The sequence below is a fragment of the Ursus arctos genome, unplaced genomic scaffold, assembly GCF_023065955.2.
Source record: "Ursus arctos isolate Adak ecotype North America unplaced genomic scaffold, UrsArc2.0 scaffold_6, whole genome shotgun sequence".
Taxonomy (NCBI): Eukaryota; Metazoa; Chordata; class Mammalia; order Carnivora; family Ursidae; genus Ursus; species Ursus arctos.
The window spans coordinates 79,376,687-79,391,250 of NW_026623078.1; the positions used below are offsets into that span (position 1 = coordinate 79,376,687).

General features: G+C 47.2%; 1 protein-coding gene across 3 annotated transcripts in view; it reads right to left on the bottom strand.

Annotated features, from left to right (window-relative positions):
* Positions 1 to 14,564, bottom strand: part of ZFAT (zinc finger and AT-hook domain containing) — a 284,368-nt gene that overhangs the window by 38,251 nt on the left and 231,553 nt on the right. For all 3 annotated transcript variants that reach the window (XM_057308065.1, XM_057308067.1, XM_057308066.1), the window contains 2 exons: positions 14,091 to 14,229; positions 4,074 to 4,192 (listed from right to left, as the gene is read on the bottom strand). In XM_057308065.1, coding sequence (XP_057164048.1) covers positions 4,074 to 4,192; positions 14,091 to 14,229 — 258 coding nt within the window. The remainder of the gene's footprint in view (positions 1 to 4,073; positions 4,193 to 14,090; positions 14,230 to 14,564) is intronic.

Here is a 14,564-nt window from a genome sequence, read left to right on the forward strand (position 1 = left end):
TCCTTCATGTGACCACACATCCAGGCCACGTCCTTGTCTCTCCAGTATCTTATTTCCCACAACTGACCCTTCAAATCAAATTTAAGTCACTGAATCCATGTATTAGAATGGACTGACATGTCTCATAGACTTTTATGTACAGGTTCTCCCTCCGTTCTGACTTTCTGACCCCTGACTTATAGTTCTGTTGGGGAAAGTGGGCTGCTTGCCGGCAGAGTTCCCAACAGTCTGAACTTTGCTGACGGCACCTCCATGGAATCACGGGACGTGCTCTCCTGTCCACTGCGTTTCCTGCAAGTTGGTAGACGTAGAAGCTTAATCAGATACGGGTTCCCTTTTTGGCACGAACACTTCATGGGTTATATGGTCGACTTTGATATCAGTTAGAATCATTTATTTCACTTTCCTCTTGATTTTTAGGGCTTGCATTTTTTAAACTTCCAATTTTTTTTAGTATTATATAAAATATATCCATGGTTTCAGAGTCGAATCAGCACAACTGGCTATGCTAAGAGAAATCTGGCTCATCTCTTGATCCCTCCATCTTGGCGTGGCCCTACCTCTCCACATATAATGCCCCCCTCTTCTTTATGACTATTTTATTTTGAAATATTCTTCGATTTATAGAAGAGTTGCGAAGATAAAACCGAGAGTTCCTATATACGCTTCATGCAGCTTCCCTCACGGTAACATCTGACGTGACTGCGGTACAATTATCAAAGCCCAGAATTAACACTGGAACGATACTCTTAACCACAGACTTCACCCAGATTTAACAGCTTTCTCCCTGGTGTCCTTTTTCCGTTTCAGGACCCAGGGGCGGATCCAGGGCACTCAGTTACCCAGTTTCCACGGTCTCCTCCAACCAGGGACAGCTCCTCAGGCTTTCGTGGTCTCTCGTGAGCGTGACACTCTTGAGGAGTCCTGGGCAGGTATCGGACCATACACATCGACACATCATTTGGACACGTCTGATGGTTTCTCGTGAGCAGACGGAGCTTGAGGCTTCTTCGAAGAATACCCTGGGGCGGGGGGCACGCCCTTCTCGGTGTCACCGAGACTTATTACTAGGGACGCTAACCTCCGGTCGCACGGTTAGCATGGGTTTCCCAGACACCTCTAGCAAACAGTTACTACTTTCCCTCTGTGATCTAGTGAATATCTGGGGCAAGAGATTTTGAGGCCATGTAAATATTCTGTTTCTCCTTACATTCTGTCTAATTTCAGCGCCCATCGATGGATTTGCCTGCAGCGATTACTATGGTGTTTTAATGAGAATTCTCTATTTCCCTCATTCCTCCCACATATATTCCTCAGAATTCTTCCATGTGCAAAAACTGTTCCTTCCCTGCCATTCATTCATAGCAGTATGGACTCACAGATACTTACTTTATTCTTTGAGTTGTGTACAACACTACCATTATTTTTTTTTTATTATTTAAAGATTTTATTTATTTGAGAGACAGAGAGAGAAAACAAGCAGGGCGAGCTGCAGAGGGAGAAGGAGAAGCAGACTCCCCGCTGAGTAGGGAGCCCGATGCAGGGCTTGGTCCCAGGGCCCTGAAATCATGACCTGAGCTGCAGGCAGACACTTAACCGACTGAGCCAGCCAGGCGCCCCATCATTGTTTATTTAGTTATTTAAATTCCTCCAGCTCTGGCCACTGGGAGCTCTCTGGGAGCCTCTGGTATCCTCTTGACATGCCTCCATCTTTTGGGGGGTGGAGAGGGGAGAAGCATGCTGTTACTTTCTGGGACCAAAAAATACCCTAGGTTCATCTTACATATTTTCTGCCACAGCCCTAGAATCAACCACTTTTCAAAGGACCCTGGTTGCTTTTACTGGAGAATCCTATTAGAAACTGAGATCTGGGTAGCAGGTGTGCCCACGGCCACTAAGTGTCACTGCTTCTGGGCTCTCAGCACAAAAGGCTAAGAGACACATGTACGCAGACTGTGTATAGGCACACATCTGGACTTAGCACACATAAAATCTACTCCTCGATCTAAACCTATGATATATAATAGGGCTGCGATAAATAGCGTGGTGCAGACACCTTTTCTCATTTTGTCAGCATGACTGTAGGTTACTTTTCTAGTGCTGGGATTGTAAGTTAGTGGATAAAGAAACGCCCAACGATTTTACTAGATGTTGCAAAATTCCCGTTCATAGAGGTAGTAACATTTTGCATTCCCACCTGCAATGCATGAGTGTGCACTTCCCCTCGGCCTCTCCAACAGAGACGACGTCCGGTTCTGGATTCTAACAGGTAAAAGATTTCTCTCTCACTTCCACCAACATGTGCTACGTGTCAGGCTGAACGTGTTTTCAGACATTCAAAGTCATCTGCATTTCTTTTTCTGTGGACCTGTCTTACCTCTTGCCCATTTTCCTACTGGGTTGCTGACCCCTATTTTTACAAGACTTCCATAACGTCAAGGTACTCATCGCTTTTCCACCATATGACCGCAAATATTTTGTTATCTTCTGTCTCTTGAGCTTGTTTATGAGCTCTTGTCATAAGACCTTTCAAATTTTTTCATGTAGTCAATTGTTCTCAATCTTTCTCCTTACTGAATCTGGATTCTGAGTCGTAGTTAGGCAAGCTCTCCACACTCTGAATTTAGAAATGAATTCATTCACTCGGGTTTTTTCTTCCGGTATTCCTGAAATGTCACTGTTTCTACATTTGAGTCTCTGATCTTTTCGCTCTTGCCTCTCTCTACATATACAAGCTATTCGTTATTTAATGTTTATGTTTCAACTTGATGCTTACCATGCTAATAGTTTTTCATTCCTTCTTGTAGATTTTCCAAAAATAGAATCCTGCCACCTTCGGATAGATACCTTATTTCTTCCTTTCCAATTCTTAACGTCACTGTTTACTCTGCCTTGTCTGACTCACTGGCTGATGCCTCCCAAGTTGTTCAAGAGCAGAGCTCCGGGGGCATCCTTGTCCTACTCCCGATTCAACAGGACACCCTCCGGTACTCCTTCACCAAGTAAGATGCTGACTTTGGGGCCAAGATGCATGGATGTATTTTTCCATCTTAAGGATATATTCATCCAGTTGTATTCTATTTATTTTTAATTGGCGGACACTTAAGTTTGTCAAGTGTCTTTTCTGAATGTATGAAGATAATCATTTTTCTCCCTAGTTCTATTATGATGATGGATTATATTAAAATATTCCCTCCTACTGAACCACCCTTCCCTTGTATTCTGGAATCATCCTCACTCTGTCGTGATGTATTATTTTTTTCATGTGTTGTTGGATTTTTTTCAAAGCCCTTACTCTTAACCACCACATGCTCTGATGCTCCAGAAAGTGCTTGGGTAAGTGGTTCTCATTTGGGGGTGATTTGCACTCCCCAAGACATCGGCAATGTCCATGACATTTCTGGTTGTCACAGCTGGGGATGCCACTGGTATTTGGGGCGTGGAGGTCAGTGATGCTATTAAACACCCTAAAATGCACAGAACAGCCCCTACATCAGATGCTCATGTCCAAGATCATGATGTCAGCAGTGCTGAATTTGGGAAACCCGCCTTAACGTCAACCGCAATTAGTCCGTGGTGGTGATACTTGGCGCCTGGAAAGAGAGATGGCTACTGGCATTGATCATACCGATGGGTTTCCAGCCAGGGGACTGGTTCTGATGCCCAAGGGTAAAACAAAGATGGCAGGGGGAGCACATGCCTTCAGCAGCCGGACAGTATGGCCTAGAATCAGAAGACAGAGCCCTTCCCAGTTCTTCTGGTGAAGACATAATTTGCTCCTTGCCTTGCATGCTTCCCTCAGATGCGACAGCCTCTGGATTGGTGAATCCCAGAAGCGCAAATGCAGTGAGACCGATACAGACATGGTCAATTCAACTCAGAGCAAGAATTCGCAGCCACAGCCCTGGTCTCACCCCGCCAACAGGAGACAGGCTTTGGAAAGATTTCCTAGTTTCCTGACCAGAAAATCCAATCCTCTGAGGAGCCACTGTCTGTGTGAAGGACCTGGGCCGGCCTGGTCTGTCATTTGTATCTGGAAATGTCAAGATCAATACCAAACTTGAAAAAGTTACCTCCCACTTGGAATCTCCTTCATTTTCCACCAACTTGAGGCCATGCTTGTTCTTCAAGTGTCTGTTGAACTCCCACTTGGTGCCGTAGACGAAGCTGCACACAGGACACTTCAAACCACCTGAAGGCACAGAGGAAAAAGGAGTGATCGCAGCACCGAAAAGCACCGTGCTGCCCCCTCCCGTCCGAACACCTCCAGCGCAGGGAGCGCATGGTTCTGTCTGCAGCACCCACCCCTGGTCCCAGCCTCCCTCCATAACAGAACACAACAGCGACAGCGTAGGTGTTTTTCAGGACAGAGATTTTAAGGCTTAATGTATTTCTTTTCATTTTTGAACGAGCACTTGCAGAGAGTCGAATATATATAATATTTTAGGTGCCAGGGTGACAGAATTCCTGTGGTCAAGTGATTACGTGGCTTAAACTATTCTTTCATTTTTTTTCATTTGAAAAAAGCAAATACCTGAAGGACAAGGCTGCTTTTCTCAATCATCTTTGTCCCAAAATACTAAGACCAAAAGCCAGATTCTCAATCTCCTTCACATCAAAAGCTGAGCCATTTGTATAAATTCCCATTTGGATTTCCCAGTAAAGGACCAATTAAAAAGTTGGTCACATCCTGAAATGTCACTATTTATCGAGCTGATTACATTTTACATATGCTCTGGGAGGTGTCTGGATGTAAGAGCATATAAAACTCCAAGTAAAAAAACCAAACAACAGAAAAAAACCTGAGAATCACAAAAAAGATTGTCTTTCTAAAATTCTAGCAGGAGCAATAACTAAATTACTAACGACAAAAATCACTTTAACGGGCTGTGAACCTCTAATGGCCGGGGGACTCGTCCTGGCAGCAGACGGTTAGCAGGCCAGAGTCGGCTGGAACCAGGAGGCCTCCACCCTGCGCTGGCCGGGGCCGCGAGGGGGACACAACTGGTCTCCCTGCAGCCACTGCTGGTCTACTCTCCACCCCACACACAGATGGGGCTTTGAAAAACACAAACTAGGGCCACCTGGGTGGCTCAGCTGGTTGAGCCTCCGACTCTTGATTTCGGCTCAGGTCATGATCTCAGGGTCGTGGCACTGAGCCCCACATCAGGCTCCACACTTGGCAGGAGTCTGCTTGAGATTCTCTCTCTCCCTCTCCCTCTGCCCCTCCCCCATCTCTCAAATTAATTAATTAATTAAATAAAAACACAAATGGAATCCCATCTCTCACAGGTGTAAAACCCTCCAACGGCCTTCCATGAGACCCAGAATAAAATCGCAGCTCCTTGCTGTGGCTTGTGTGACCTTACTGTCACCCCTGTATGGCCTCGTTCCTGCTTCCTCTCTTGCCTCGTCTCCTTCCCCCCTCCCCCATTCTCTCCTTTCTCTGCCTTTGACACTGACCACGCTCACTCCCTTCTCGGCACATCTGGCATTGGGGAGTCCGCAGCCAGTCCCTCTGCTGCCTCCGTCCCTGTCTCTCAGACCTGCTGTGCTCTCCTGTGTCCTCCCAGGGTCTGAGATGGATTTCTTGCTCGCTGGGGCACTAAGAAGGGAGTAGAGGAATTCCGTCCTGATGACGAGGTTGTCTTGACAAACTAGATAATCACCAGGCACATTTCATGGGGATGCACAACACAATGTGAGCATCTCCTAGAGGCAAGTATGACGTGTGTGATCTCCTCAATCAGTTCCATGTCGGTGGGATCTGACAGGGCGCTGCTCTGTCACCCGAGGTGCTGAGTGACTCCGCAGTCCTAAGCAGAAAAGGAAGCTGACCCGGACAGCCAACAGTGCATCCACTCACACCTTCAGCTCACTGCCTTACAGCCTCGCCACACTCGGAGGGTGCGGGGACGCACAGCGGGTCCGACGGAGACAGGGGAGGGAGTCAGCAGAAAGACTGGCAACACCAAATCATAAACTTCCAGAACGTTCCACAGAGGTGGCTGCTCAAACAAGTGTTTATTTTCTGAAACTTACACAATCTGCACTTTTTTTAGGCCAAACCAAACGGGCTTGTTCTTTCCTGCCTAGATGATAATTAAATGTAGTTTTTAGCTTCCTGTTATCACTTATTAATCATCTAAAATGATGTGTTTTCCTATGATCATCTTTAAAAACTCTCTAAGGTGTGAGAACCTCTGCCTTTTCATTTGGATCAACTGACGTAGCTCCTCCTATAAAGACTTAACAAGAGGCAGTGAACAAAAGCAACCTGAATGAGATTAAAGACTCCATCAGTGGGACTCTTTAATGGAAACTAATTTAAGCAGAGAAACATCCTTATATTATGTTTAAATTAAAATTAATATGATAATGCCTCACATTAATTAAAACTTCAACCTTTGCCACATGGCCTTTAATTAAAGAACACCACATTGGAAATATGTAATCTAGACTAAATGCAGAACTATGCCACTTAATTGACAACAAAGCTGAGCGAAATTAATTTCTAGTTCAATTCACTACATTCTTATGCAATGCACAATAAAGGTCATGGGAAGACTTGGCGCATTTACTTGTGGCACTGGTATCAAGTACACACCATAAAAACCGCAAACCCCCAAATCCCAATTCCCTCAGAAAGCACGACAAAGCAGGCAAAGGCACAGAAATTTAGCACAATTTAAAAAAATCGATCATGGCATCTTTTGCTCTTTTTGGAATGCAATAAGTTCTGGAAGAGTTTTAGGCATTAAAACATCTTTGCTCCTTTGTGGTGGGTGACCTTACTGAAAATTCAACTTCATTTCCGATAACGTAACTCGGCACAGACCACAGGGCTGGGCAGTCAGATACCAGAATCGGGCACTTGCTCGTGTGACCCATGAGCCATTTCCTAAAACTCTAAGGGCTTTGTTTTCTCTAGGGGAAAATGTTAAAGCTCATCATATGTTTAAAAGAGGCACCCCGGGGGCGCCGGGGTGGCTCAGTCGATTCAGCATCTGCCTTAGGCTGGGGTCATGATCTCAGGGTCCTGGGATCGAGCCCCGCTTTGGCGTCCCTGCTCAGCGAGGAGCCTGCTTCTCCCTCTGCCTCGGCTACTCCCCCTGCCTGTGCTCTCTCTTTCTCTCTCTGTCAAATAAACAAATAAAATCTTAAGAAAAAAAAAAAAGGCACTCCAGTAGGCAGAATAATGGACCCCCAAATATACTCACATGTTGGAGAAAAGGGACGACCCTTGTACACTGTTGGTGGGAATGTAAATTGGGGTAGCCACTGTGGCAAACAGTATGGAGGCTCCTCAAAAAATTAAAAGTACAACCATCATATGATACAGCCATCCCACTGCCAGGTTTATACCGAAAGGAAATGAAAACAGAAATTCACAGCAATATCTGTATTCCCATGTTCACTGCACTGTGATTCACAACAGCCAAGATATGGAAACAACCTCAGTGTCCACCAATAGATGACTGGATAAAGAAGACATGGTGTGTGTGTATACACACACACACACACACACACACACAGAGGAATATTAGTAAGCCATGAAAAGGAAGGAAACCCTGCCATTTTCAACAACATGGACGGACCCAGCGGCATTATGCTAAGTGAAGTTAAGTCAGGCAGAGAAGACAAACACTGCATGGTATCACCTACATGGGGAATCAAAAAAACAGTCAAGCTCATAGAAACGGAGTAGAAAAGTGGTTGCCAGTAGGGGACAGGAGAAGTAGGGAGAGATGGGTAAAGAGTATACACTTGCGGTTATAAGATGAATAAGGTCTGAGGGGTACCGCGAAACACGGTGACAACTGTTGATAACTGAAGTTCGCGAGGGGAGCAGACTTAAAACGTTCTCAACAAGAGCGAAAGGATTAATGTGTGAGGTGACAGACGTATTAGCTGACTAGAGGATGAGAGTCTAAATACCTTACAGCTTTGTGAATGACACCTTAGTAACACTGGGGGAAAAAAGCAGTGGGGATCCGTTTGTAAATTGGGACTGGGCCCTACTGAATTAGGTGGGGATCCCGGCCTCCAGGAGCTGACCCTGGGGAATGGGATGTGCATGAGTAAACAACAAAGACAGTATGTGGGGGGTTTATTATAAAGGAAAGTAAATAAACACAGAAAAAGGTATTCGATCCAGATCCCCGTAACAGGGGAGGTTACTTCTCACGGTAAGAAGGGACTTGACAGCTGTGATTCATCGAGGACCTTGAGACGGGGAGATTATTCTGGATTGTCCAGGCAGGCCTACTGTAATCACAAGCGTCCTTACAAAGAGGCAGCAGAAGACAGGTCACAGAGAAGCAACAGGAGACCCACAGCCACTGGCAGCCGTGAGGATGGGCAAAGGAAGAGGCTCCAGGCGAGGCACGTGGGCAGCCTCTGGAGGCTGGACAAGGCAGGACAACAGCGTGTCCCCTGGCGACGCTGGAAGGAATACAGATTTGTTGGCAAATTTGACTTTAGCCTCTGAGACCTACCTTGGACATGTGACCTTCAGAACCATAAGATAATGAATCTGTGTGGTTTAAACCACTGCCAAGCCCCTGGTCATTTGTTACAGCTGCGGTAAGAGACTAACACAGGCACGAAACAGTAAGTGGAAGGAAGGAGCTCAATTATCAAAGGAAGGTGGATACAGAGCAATTGGATTATACAATATTCAGAAGTAAAATGTGGAATCGGACTTTGTGAACATTCTCACTCCTTCTTGTCTCTTAATTCAGTGCCTGTCCTGGGACTCGGCCAGAGCCCCCGCTCAGAAGCAGGAAATGCGCTCAGGATCAGAATCTTAATCCCGTGCAAGCACTAGGCAGAGGGCCCCCGGTCACATGGCATGCTGTCAGACAGCATCTGAACCTCTCTCAAACCCCAGCCCCGCTTCCCGGAAGACCTCCAGGAAAAACAGTGAAAGGGGAAAACAGCAGAGGGAAAACGAAGTGCATTTTACTATTAGCCAGACTGGTGTCCCAAATCCCAGCGAGGACTGCTAGGGAAACAAGAGCTTAAGCAAGTGTCCAACATCCCTCCTGCTCCCTTCCCACACTCCCCCAAATCTCGGCATCTGAGATCCTCTAGACAGCCACAGGAAACACTGAAAGAGAGACAGGTCCCAGAGTTAGCCCTGCGTCAGACCAGCAACTAGACCTGGAGACAAATAAGAAAAGTCAATAGCACCCCGAGTGTCTGACCTTTCAACACAGCATCCTGTGACCACTAGCAAATGCAAACCAATCGCTGTGCCAGAACAGAGCCATGCCGCTTCCTCCTCTCTCTCCTCCTCGAGTGCACACCTGAGACAAACTTCAGGGGGTACTGGCCCAGCAGCAGAATCCAGACTCTGAATCCAGAGCTGGGTGTGGCCCAGCCGCCTGCTCACTCTGTGGCCTGGGCTGGTCATCCCCCACCCCCACGTTTCCTTACTTTAAAATGGGAAGGATGAGGGCACCTTGGGGGGGGGGGCAGCATCCAGCTCTTGATTTCAGCTCAGGTCAAGATCTCAGGGTTCTGGGATCAACCGTCACACTGGGCTCCACACTCAGCGGGGAGCTGGCTTGGGATTCTCTCCCTCTCCCTCTGCCCCTCCCCCCACCTGCGCCTGTGGCTCTCTTGCTCACACTCTCTCGCTCTAAAATAAATAAATCAATCTTAAAAAAAAAAGGCAAAAACCAGGAATGATGATGTCAACCTCACAGGGCCTCTGTGAGAGAAATTAACACATAACAACCAATAACACACATGATGACATCACATCACTGGAAGCATCTGCCAGGAATGTATGGAATCTGGGCCCTAATAAAGACAATTTTAAAATTAAAATGTCCCAGAATCAGATAAATGACTTTTTGTTAGCTGACAGTTTCTGGATTTCCTTCTATGCTATTATCCCTGAATTTGGTGTGAAAAGGTAACATACGGATACACATCCAAAAGGCACGTGTACACACATTTACGTTCTTCTCATATGGTAGTTCAAAATAACACAAAGATTTTATTTTTTTTTATTTATTTATTTGAGTCAGAAAGAGAGCGAGCATAATCAGGGGGAGTGGCAGAGGGAGAGGGAGAAGCAGGCTCCCCGCTGAGCACAGAGCCCAATGTGGGACTCGATCCCAGAACCCTGGGATTATGACCTGAGCCGAAGGCAGACGCCTAACCGACTGAGACACCCAGGGGCCCCAAAATGATACAAAGATTTTAGTAGTTGCCACAAAGTCTTCTCCCTGAGCCCTCTCCTCTCACTGCTTCCCATCCAACCACCACCCCTGCCTCAATGACCCTCTAACTGTGGGGGCTGGGAGAAGGGTCAGCACCGAGGAGAAGCGTCAAATTCTCCTCCCGTGAGCAAGGTGGGTACTGTTGGCTGGAACGCACCTGTTCTGTTACAGTCAGAATATGGAGCCTTGGAGGAGCGTCCCCAGCCCAGGCCACACCAGCGATAAATGCCACCATATCCCAGTGTCCAGCACAATGCTGAGCACAACAGATATATGGTGAGGAGGGAACATGGGAATAAACAGGATAGTAAATCTGAGCCATTTATTAAGTGCCACGTGTCAGGCACAGTCGGGGACCCTAGAGAATAATATCTAATCTCTGCGGCTGCTGCCGGGCAGGTAGGAACCCCTCCTCTGCGAAGATGTGGAACGCCAACGTTCAGAAAAGTTAAGGAAGTCATCCCAGGACCACAGTGTTCAGACACACCCCGGCTCCAGGTCCATCTGACTCCCATCCCTGCGCTCACGCCAATAATCTGGAGTGACTTGAAGGACCACTTTGAGGTCACTGGAAAACGAGCAGCCTGCTAAGTCCCATCTCTATCCTGCTGTGAGCTCTAGGAGTGAGCTAATAATTTCTGAGGCTTAGCACCGAAGAATCTGACGCCTCTCAACCTGTGATCTAGTGAACTAGCTTCATCAGGCATATTTCAAGAGGAAAAATGGGCAGGCCCACTGCAGCAATACAACATGAAAATGTGTGTGTGTGGGAAAATGCCTCCAATCCATATTAATGAAAAGTGATGGGCTAAGAAAACGAGTAAGAGACTGTCTAACCTGCCTTCCAATGATCAGAAGTACACCCAATACAACCAGGGAATACAACAAGTACATGGCATTCAGGACACGTCTAATTACCAGAAAGCACCGGAGTTCTCAGAGAATTGGTGCATCCTGAAGGGGCCCAGGGGGACACATTGCTGGCGTTGTCAACCCTGTGCCCTGAGGACCAGAAGTGGGCTGCAGCAGGCTTCAACCAGCTCTCAAGCCGGCTCTGTACACCTCTTCCCAGTGAGTGACATCACACTGGTAGCTTAAAATGGGCCATAGCAGAAATACCTCCACCACAGAAACTGGCAAACGCTGTCAGTCAGGTTCCCTCTCCCTGCTCGTGGGAGGTAAACATTTACAGAACACTGTGGGTGGATGCCTGAGCCGCTGCCATTCCAAGGGGCTTCTGGAGCCCACTGAACCTAACGCAGACTCCATGGAGAACACCATGGTACCTTCCCTCAGAGACCTACAAGGAACAGAAACATCTTGGCCTTTTAGGCCCCCTTCCCTACCTCCCACACAGCACTGTGTACTGACATCCTTCTCAAATCCCTGAGCATTGTGGGTAGGAGAACGTCTGTCCACAACTGATGGCTTGGCCTGTGTCCCAGGTGACACCACTTACTACGGCTGATGGACAAGGAGTTCTTGCACTTGGCGTGGGGAAGCTACAGCATCATTTGGAGAATGTTCTCCAAATCTACATTTTGTTCACCGTTTGTTATTACGTTATTCCAACACATGTTCTTCTATATCAAAACAACAAATTATAAAGTCCCGTGAAGATATTTTTTGATGAGAAGAGAAACACAAAACCAAGAGGGGGGAGAAATAACTTGAAACTAATCAAAAGAAAAGGAAGAATTCCAGTGGTTCCTGAGGACCCAGCATTCCAAACACAGTAACTGTATCCATCCCACTTTGCCCCCCCATTCTCCTTCCCTCTTCCAGACAGGGAAACAGTGTGAGCTCCGTGCTCTTAAGATTCCTAAGCTGCGTTCATACAAACAGCTATCTGATTTCAGAAACTAGCCTCCTGCCATAACACAATGGTGCGATGTCTCTTATGAGCTGAAAGACGTGTAGTTGTTTCCTTCCTCAATACGTCTCCTGAAGGGGGCACTGGAAATATGTATGTATGTATACACACACACACATACACACACACACGAAAGAAGACCAAAAACACCCCCGCGAAGATGAAAATTAAAACCCAGACCATGTCAAGGAATGTCAACTGATGACCGTCTCAGGAAGCTAACTGAAAACATAGGGCAGGCAACAGTTCGGCACTGCAAGGCAATGATGAAAGTCTGGAAGCAGAGAGCAGTGATGAGATCATCAATCAGAGCCCCACGCTTGTCCCAACAGCCACAGTAAAGGTCTATTTCCTGCCAATCCACTCCGACAGTGTGAAGGAATCCTAAAAGGAATGTCTAGCCTGCTTCTCCAGAGATCTACGGTGACTCTTAGGCAATTCATTCTCTCCTCTGTGATTCCTGGATGGGGGTCATCAAAAAGGATGCAATGGCTCTAGAGATCTTAGACGTTTTCAGGAGGGAAAAAAAAAAAATGAAAATGTATTGAGTGCCACTCAGGTGTTCTCTCATTCGACCCCGTCGCCATGATGTGAGGTGGCCGCGATCAGCTCCATTCTTAGGTGAGGGACTGAGCTGGGGAGGCTAGGTAACTCGTCCGAATGCGCAGCTAAGGGAAGAGGGCACAGAGGCGAGCCAGGGCCCCCCCAAGACACCATCCCAGTCTCCAGGAAACGGTCATTAAAACACAAGGCACACACTCCCCGTTACCCCAGATGAATGGCTCTAAAATTATCCTGAGTTTTTATGCTGTTGTCTATTTCCATACATCAGCCCTGTCACCGAAAGTGCTGAAGGATTCAGTCAATTCATTTGTTGTACATTAAGATGCATTTCATGGCGATTCCAGCAAGCGGAGCCTCGCGCTGCACCAGGAAACTCAGAGCGCCGCAGCTGCCGCAGTTACGGTCCCGCGTCCATGCTTACTGGGGGCAGGTTTCTAAAATGGTCTTTGGTTTCAAAGAGTCACAGGACTCAGGAAGTAGTAAAAACTGCTGTACTGTATGCGGCAATCGTTTTTTTAGTTGAATTAGTGAAGCGGAGATATAAATACAACAGCACTTCTCTGTCTGGCAACAGCACATAAGCAAAACCTTCTCAAGTGGGACTATGTGATCATTTACTGAAAACGGCAGCAAAAAAAAAAACTCTCTTATTTTTCAAAAATAGCGGTTTTCATCTTTTTTTTGAGAGAGAGAGAGAGAGAGAGAGAGAGAAGAGGGGGAAGGGCAGAGAGAATCTTAAGCAGGCTCAACCCTCAGTGTGGAGGCCGATACAAGGCTCCATCTCAGGACCCCAAGATCATGACCTGAGCTGAAATCAAGAGTCGGACGCCCAACCTACTGAGCCACCCAGGCACCCCTCATCTATCGTCTTTAGTTTAAATGTTCTAAATGGTTTATCCTTTTCAGGTTGAGTAAGTAATCTGAGCACTCCATTAATATTTTTGGATCATAGAAAGAAACTCCAATACAAATACGTTTACTATAGCATTATTTAAAATCACAACAAAGGAAAAATCTGGAAACCCCACAATGTCCAACAGGAGCATGGCTAAATAAATGGGGTCCTGCCACTTGATGCTAGATCCCAAAAAGCCTTTGGAGTTCTAATGAGGGAGGCCATGTGTCAAAAGAAAACAAAATGTTCACGTTAGCCATGAACTTTCATTTCTGAAAAAGGTACATAAAGACAAAGAACAGAAGGCAATACTCAACGTTGTGGGGCGGGTAGTAAAATCTGTGGGTAAATTATGACTTTTTTCATTTCAGATTTCCAGTCAGGCCATAAGGAATGCTGATACACCGCAATGGGGGTGGGGGAGGTGGAGCACGACGATGGTGGTGGAGAATGAACGAGAGGCCCAGGGATCAGGTGCGAGCTGTACGACGTCCCAGCTCCACCCAAGGGGCACGCTGCCTACCTTGCTGGACGAGCGCGTCGGCCGCCAGCTCCCCGGTGCCCACGTTGGCGTACTCCTCGTTGGGGTGCTTCCGGTTGTAGTGCCGCTTCAGAGAGCCGGATATGTTACAGGAGTAGTGGCAGTGGGCACAGCGGAAAGGCTGTAGGGACAAGGAGGATGGGTTAGGGAAGGGGAGCCCGGGGGAGATCGAGCCCCCAAGGAAGAAGGCGTAACTCGCCCCGATGTCCTCCTCCGGTAATCTCCCACCCCAGGGTGTCTGACGTCCCCAAAGCCCGTGAGGAGCAGGCCGCCCGCTGAGGATATGCTCGGGGAGGAGGGGACACAACTGCAGGATGCTGAGGCCTGCCTCTGCGGGGACCGTGCAGGACGCCCCCAGAGCAGGCAGCGCCTCTGCTCAATTTGGTTGCTTTCACTTCTTGTCTTATTTTGTCTGCTCCAGTTCTTGTTCAAGGAAAAATAACAAAAAAGCAATAC